Source organism: Thunnus maccoyii, chromosome 22 (genome assembly GCF_910596095.1).
Source record: "Thunnus maccoyii chromosome 22, fThuMac1.1, whole genome shotgun sequence".
In the NCBI taxonomy this organism is placed as follows: Eukaryota; Metazoa; Chordata; class Actinopteri; order Scombriformes; family Scombridae; genus Thunnus; species Thunnus maccoyii.
The window spans coordinates 18,283,176-18,291,130 of record NC_056554.1 but is presented as its reverse complement, the minus strand read 5'-3'; the positions used below and the strand labels follow the sequence as shown (position 1 = coordinate 18,291,130).

General features: G+C 35.9%; 1 protein-coding gene across 1 annotated transcript; it reads left to right on the top strand.

The window, feature by feature from the left end:
* Positions 1–274: 274 nt before the first annotated feature.
* LOC121889413 (sterile alpha motif domain-containing protein 9-like) lies at positions 275–5,559 on the top strand. Its single transcript, XM_042401358.1, has 5 exons — positions 275–315; positions 437–529; positions 1,285–1,323; positions 1,576–1,638; positions 2,670–5,559. The coding sequence occupies exon 5, from the start codon at positions 2,759–2,761 to the stop codon at positions 4,865–4,867; it is 2,109 nt and encodes a 702-aa protein (XP_042257292.1). The 5' UTR covers positions 275–315; positions 437–529; positions 1,285–1,323; positions 1,576–1,638; positions 2,670–2,758; the 3' UTR covers positions 4,868–5,559.
* Positions 5,560–7,955: the final 2,396 nt, after the last annotated feature.

Sequence of the window (7,955 nt, the reverse complement as noted above, 5' to 3'; positions counted from 1 at the left end):
AACAAAAACAAAACAGGTGCAAATACTGATTACCTTTACCTGACACTACCTTAAGCAGCAATAAATCACACCCACCTTGGTCAGTAAATGACGTATGTTTTATTGTAAAACAATCCTTAGTAATTACTTGAAAACACTGTGACAGTCAACAAGAAGTTCTTCACTCAATAAACAATGAAACTAGTTTTATTTTTTTACATGTCTTTCATAGCGCTTATTCAGAGGCTTATTGATGAAGTTTATTCCTTTGTTTTCTCTTTTTGTTTTTTTAATGCAGGTTGTTAAACACAGAAGTCATTCAGAAGCTCCTGCATGGTGAGTCTGAGGAGAATCTCCTGACGACTGTGATTTTCTATTAAAACAACCATGATCAGTGTGTGTTTAGCATATATGTTAATGTGCTGATAACATTAAAATTCTAATCAATGTTTGTTAGTCCACTTAGGAGGTTTCTGGAGCTTTCATCTGCATCTTTCAGTCTTCCCTTCCCTTTGGGGTGAATGGAGTTTGTCAGTTGATGCAGAGATAGGTCAGTTGTACAGATTGCCCCTCCGACATACAAAATATCTGGTTCTTTTGCTGCTTCGTGCTCCACCATGCTCGGGGAGGTAATATACAGACTATTTTTAGGGTTTTTTAGCTAAAAATTAGCTTCCTGCTGCATTTGGAAACACCACTAATGAAAGCTGTGAGACTGAGAACCAAAATAGTAGAGATGCAGGTTTTAAAACCAAAACAATGAGCTCTGTGGTGCTGAAGTTTGCCACTATCAGTGACTCATTTCTCATAACACATAACACATAATACAATAATCTTTTGTTATTATTAAAGTATTGTTCTGAGCAGCTTTAATGTTTAACAGCTCTTGTTTGTTACAATAAAAACTATCAATTCACTAAGTGAATGAAAGAAAATGTGCCCTATAGGCTGGCATCATATTGTAATTTTTTTTTGTTTGCTATAAAGTACTAAGTTATTTATTGTTATTATTGTGTGTTTATGGAAAGATTATAGTAATGCAGGCCTGTAAAGTACAAAGGGACTGTTTAAAGGAAACAGTGACTGAGCTGCAGGGCTTAACTTTCATTTCTGAGTAAATGTAACCTGAAAGTTAAGTTTCATCTTGTCTTTCAAGCTCAGGCTATAAAGGTGTGACTCACACAAACAAGAGTACATTTGTTGTCATTACTATGCTGAATGAGATAAATCATTTGCAAGATGCAAAAATGTGCAGTATGCAGAAGGAGTGGCTCTAAGCTGTTATCATATAAATATCATCCTCAGGCTCTATTGCCAGCCACACACCTGCTGGAACTCAAACAGGTAAAAAGATTCGAATAATGTTTTTTTTTTCACTGTTTACAGTTATGACAGTTAATAACTACAGGTGTTTCAAAACTCATTAAAAAATTTACATAATATCAAAATGAAACTTTTTAAACACTTTATATTATTCCTGGTAATGTTTCTGTTTGAAGATGTAATTTATTGATTAGTAGTCATATTTTTTGTTCTAAAGATTTGTAAACTTTTTGTTGTGAGTGATGTGTTTTGTGATATATATTTTGTCATCAGGAATCTGCAAAGGACCCAACAGATTTGGCCAGAAAATAGATCACATCATAAGTGCTGATGCAGGTCAGTGAGCTATAACATTAAATTGTAGTAAATATGAGGGACCTTAAGGGGTATCACTTTCCAAAAAGTCAACTGTTATAAAACTGTTTATACAGTAAGTTGTTACTAATGGCATTATTAATGGTAAATAAATCATGTGGTAAGGCTGATAGATCAGCAACAAACTGTGCCGTTTGTGGTGCCAGGTTGTGAAAAATGTCTTTTGCTGGTGAGTCACCAAATGTCAAGCCATTAATAAATAATTAAAAAAAAATGTTCTTCAAATCTGCAGTTGTAAATGTGAATAAGTTGTTAAAAGCTGCAGTTTGGTTGAGGCAGATGTTTCTCAGAAGGTCAAGGGTCAAAATTGCTTTGGAGAAACAAAGAGCTAAAAAGACAATGAGCCTGAGAAGCTTTTACAACCCTCCAACACAAAGGTTGTTCTTATGAACCATTCATATCTGATTCATAAAGCATCTGTAAATAATTTGTGTAATTTGTTTATAAACCAATAGATATGACTAAGAGTTAACAGCAATGCTAGCAGTTTTGTGAGGCTGTGTGTAGGCAGACTGGTGTGTTACAATGTTTACAAGAATTACAATGTTTAAGAATGCTAACATGTTAATGTTTAGCAATGATAATGTAAAGTAATGTATAGCACAGGCAGATGAGAACATTATGATCTTTAAAGGTACTTGGTCATAAACCAAAATATGAAACAAATTTTGACCTGATGATAGTGCTAGATGAAAGGTCAGGAGATCACCAAAATTATTACAATTAATCCTGAGGGCAACATGAATGTTTGTACCAAATTTCATGGCAATCCAATCCTTGTTTAAATATTTGAGTCTGGACCAAAGTGGTGGACCATCACCATTACCACCCATAGAGCCCAGGATGCCCTGAGCAATGCTAATACAAAGGGTTCTTTATTAGAAAGTGGTAAATATTACTGTATAGAATATAGAATAGTAATAATAGGATATATACATTATTGTACAGTTTAAGTAAAATTATTAACATGATCTCTGCCATCACCTCTTCAGGTATTTGAATACTGCTGGACCTTTTTGATGCAGAACTGAAGAGAGAAAACTGAATTTTCATCTTCATTTTGAAGTCTAAGCTTACCATCATGGAACATAGTTTAGCAGAAACCCCTCATACAAATGAGACATGTTCAGCTTGTGGCGATGAGTCAGGAAAAGAGAAAATTGAACAGTATGCGAAAGAAAACTGTAATTCCACCAACACGCAACTCTTCTCTTTTTTGGCACTGCTGAACGCATACATTCCTGAGTCCTATCTACTGATGTCAGAGTGTCAACAGATACTTGGGCCACCCGATCCCATCCATGGAGGCCCCCCTTTTGAAGAGAGAATGAAGCCTTTTACCCCTTTTATCAACACATCCAGTCCAAACCCTGAATGTGTATGTATGGTTTGCCCGGTGTTTGCAGAGTGGTCTTTGACGCTACTGGCTAATTCAGGGATTACCAGGAGTACTACAGTGAAGGAACTGATGTTCTCACTTTGTGGGGATCAGCCCGAACAACATATAATCCAGTTCATTAAAGACTTGTTGACAAAGAGAGAAATTGGAGAAAGGGGTCAAGAGAAGTTCTCAAGGTTGATTCAAGATATTCAGGAGAATGAGATTTTTTCCCATGCTTTCTCTGTCTTGACAACTGCATCACAAAAATTCGAACAAAATGCAATTTTCCCCCAAACCATTTCCCGTCTCAACTACATCAGCAGAAGTACCCCTGACTATCACAGAGCTGAAGTTTGGGCAAAGAGGGCCATTAAAAGAGCACCCGACAGCTCTCATGTAGCTGACACTCTTGGTCAGATTCATAAGAACCGTTTGTTGAGGGAAGCCAAGCAACCAGAGGGAATTTTAGACAGGGCAGACAAGGCATTCAAAGCATTCAAAGATGTGGAGAAAAAAGCTGAGAAAGAAGAGGGCCCAGAAATGATGGACACAACAGGTACTGTAAGCACTTCAAATTCCTTCAACAACAGAGGCCTTTTTGGCTTCATGCAAGTGGCAAAGATCACCTATGAGAAACTCTCTATGCTGCACAAACACAAGAGGTTTTTCCAAGACTTAAAAATGGAAGTTGAGGACAAGTTTGACTTTTTTGAGTGGTACCTAACCTACTCCAAGCCTGACATGACAACCTTAGAGCCATCTTACTTCTGGAAGGATGTTGTACTTTGTTATGAATACTATACACACAAAAAAGCAGCTGAATCCACCAGCTTTCCAGGCCTTTTAGATCGTCTGAATCATGGCCTTTTCACATCGAAGGGAAGACGTGCTGGGTTTGAGGAGGATGTGGAAACAGTTTCTGATTTAGAGGCAACCCGAGATGTTTTAAAAACTACTTATGAGGCAAACATTGATGATGTCAAAGCAGCTAAAAGGTACATCCTCTCCAACATCATCTTGAGCAACAAGATGCCTAATTCTCCTCAGCTCACCCAGGTGAGAGAGCTCAAAATAGTATTACAAAGATTCATGGACACAGAAGTGGGTCGCAGAAGCCCTGAGTATTACCTTTTGGTTCTGCTGTTGTTTTGGCCTGAGGAACATCCTCAGGAGGTGCAAGAAGAGGAAGATGAAGAAGAAGAACAGGCCACAGAGGATGATGGGTCAGAAGGAAAAACATGGGAAGATGAGAACAATGATGGAGAACAAGAAACAGCAGTAGAACCTGCACAATTGCCACTTGATCTCATACTTGGCCTTGATCTGCAACAATATGTCACATTCATGGAAGACGCTTTTGAGAGAGCCAAGTACGCCAAGTACCTTCGAGGACGTTACCTTTTGCCTCTGTTTTTTTTGGGAAAGGGCTGCGGATTGTGCAAATGGGTTCACAAGTCAAGGTTGGATGCAGTGGTGGAAGAAAAGGTAGATGCTGAGCTAGCTAATGGTCCAGGTGAAAGAAGTAAGGAGAAATGGGAGCGGATCAATACAATGTGGAGCAATGGGGATGTTTGGCAATTCCCGGAGATCCAAGATATCCTTCTTCCGGTCCAGGTTGAGCCTTGTCAATCTCCCACAATACCACTGGAGAATAACAAACAGGAAGTGTTTGTTTGTGCTGAAGGGAAGAAAATAAAGGCTACAATAGTGGTTCAACCTGATGCTCCAGCAGGGAGTACCATGCTTTTCTATCTTGGCTTCACCATTCAAGGTCCTGTTGTCTTCAAAGTGGGAATTCCTCACTACTAATACTTTGGGACTATAATAAGAATGCAACAAGCATTAGCACCTACAACCTTGCAAAGTGTTGTAAAGGGGAAATACTAAGGAGCCTAAAAATGATTGCTTTTGGGACAGAAAAGACATGAAAGCATGAAAAAGTAACCATAAGGGGTAAATGTTCAGCTGTGTTCAGATGAATCATCTATGATGAATCAGCTGATTGGTGGTGGTGTTATTATGTTCATTTAACCATTCTGAATGATCGACTTTTGTGAGGGTTGATAAATGTAAAAAACATTTGTTGTTGACATTAGACTTTAAAATAATCATCATGTTGGACAATGGCAGTATCTTAACCAGGTGCTTTAAAATAAAAGCATATTGTAATCATACTTAAGTTAATGTTTGGATATTGAAGACATATTCATCTGAAAAATGCTGGTAGTGACAGTCTGAATCTGAAAGGCATTATTTTTTCCCTAAGATGTTTTCTAATATATTGTCTGTCTGTCTATCCTACTTGCGTATAAACATATATAGGATGTAAAATTGTTGTATTGCATTGGATTTTTGCAGTGTTTTATTATATTTTATGTGCTGCTGGTTACCTAGATGTGTTATGTATGTGTATTCTAACATAACTAACTATTTTTAAAGGCATATATTTTGAAAATGGCACTGAAAATAATCATGGGTGGTCTTTCATGCAGTTGTTTTGACAATAAAATGGGATTTAATGGGATTATTCTCTTTCTGTGTGAGTTTTTGAGGAGGTTAACTACAGCTGAAATGATGATGATGGTGTAGTAATGTTTGCTGTCATGGTAAATTGGGAATTAGTCTGGATGTAATGTTCTGGTGGGCTATTTTATGAGGAGTCTGGCAGACAGCATTTAAGCAGTTTCACCTATTTATCATAAAAAGAGATGTTTTACAAAATGCAACAAATGCACACACTCTTAAACATTCATTTGTAAAGCATTGCTGTTTTAATATATAAATGAACAGAAATAAAATATTCAATTTCACATCTATTGTATGATAATGGCCATTGGAGCTCATTTACATTGCATCCCATCCAAAACACATTCAGAGATCAAAATAAAACCCTTGTTCTTTAAAAATTGTTAACTTTACATAATGATAAGATATCTTTGGATTGTGGTGAAATAGTATATATAATATCTATAAAGCAATCATATTCTGCAATATTTATATTCTTTGACCTTTAGAAATTGTTTTTGAACAATAGCTTGTTAAGTAAAGATGCTGTTTTTGTGCACAAATGTGAGTTTATGAAAAGACTAATTCTTAACAAGATTTTAGTGATTTTCTTAAAATGCCATTAAAACACACTGGTCTTTCTAAGTATTATAAAATTATTTATTGTGTATGTGTGTGTGTGTGTGTGTGTCGAGGTCAGATAATCCACTTCTTACAACTCTAATTTAAGAAGAAGTGCTTCAGACATTAAAATGTATATCTATGTAAGTTGCCTCCTTTCTGACAGGAAGTGAGGCCTAAATGACACATAGTTCATCAAAAGTATACACAATTTAGAATAAGTCATCTCCAGCGCCACACACTGCACACAAGAAATAATATTTTACCCATTCACACAGTGTCCAATAATCCTGACAATTCAGAGCTGTGTCAACAGTCCTCGAATAGCGATAACACAGCTGCCATTCTCTCCAACATACACAAGGTGCGAGGGCCCGTTCATCGCTGCTTGTAGCTTTAATAGAATCTGTTTTTTCTTTTCTTTTATGACTTAACTAATCAATGGAAAGTCCATTTATTCCTACTGATTTCAAGTAAGTAGTATACAGTATAAAGTTATCATTCAGACCTGCACACATCTTTAAAAATGAATGTTTATTCTCATTAGCATTAAAAACATGTTCGTTAAGCTGTTTTGTTTTAATACATAAATGAAAAGAAATAAAAGATTCAGTTTCATATCTATTATATGGTAATCCCATCCAAAATGAAAACCTTTTAAAGCCATTTTGTTGGTTTAAACATTTAGAAGTTAACGTTATGACAAGATTTCTTTGGACTGGGGAATAATAATATAAATTGTGCTTTAAAAGCACAATTTATCAACAACATTGTAAACTTTTCAGTGTATTCATTTGTTGTGGCTGTACAGTAGAATATCAATATCAATGGATTATAGGCAGGTACATACACACTCTGCAGACTACTGATATGATTCATGTCATGCAGCTGTAAGCAAGTCAGTCTCCTAAACTCTGATTGATACAATCCCTCTGACTGCTTTTATGTCATTTAAAAATGACCAGTTAATTTTTAACATCCTATTTGACATGTGAATTTACCATCTGATTGTAAGTTATCTGTTAACTATTCAGTGGAAGAGCAATGAGGAAACAATACTTTTACTGGCAGTCATTAATGTTCACCATTGATTGGTTTTCAGAGGCTTTTATCTCTCCGGTTTATCAACTTTATCAACCTGAACAACCTTGGAAATGACAAAATAACTAATAGATACAGCTTACTTGGCTTTCAAAGTTACATATTCAGCTGAGATATGACTCTGTAGGAGCATGATTGCTTTAATTAGCAACTTTTAAGCAGGAAAGCCAAAAAAATATGCTGACTTTATAGATGAACATTGTAAATACGGCATAGACAGCAGTGCCTCCAGCGTTGTCTTAGTTTTGTCTCTGTAATATTTTATAGAAATTTTGTTTCAAGAAAACATCTTTCAAAAATGTTTTTTCTGAGAATATTGCCAAAATTGATCTGGAATTGCATCGGCCTCTAAAACCTTGATCAAACTATTGGATGATGGACAATCACATACAGTATATATAACATAACTACATTACATTCCTCTGTCTGGTTTTTGCTGTCCCTCAACCTGGTTTCCAAATCTGCAGTTTTTTTCTTTTATGGCACCCCTCCCTAATCGTTAATAATAATTAAATAATAATTACACTTTGTGCCACAGACACATTTTATTCGGAATGTATTGTGGTTCAGGACCAGTCCTTTAAAGGGTTTAGTATTTTTTTGGACCAATATTTTCTTCATACTGTGAAACAGCATTTTAAAAAACAAACCAACATGTAAATAATTACAA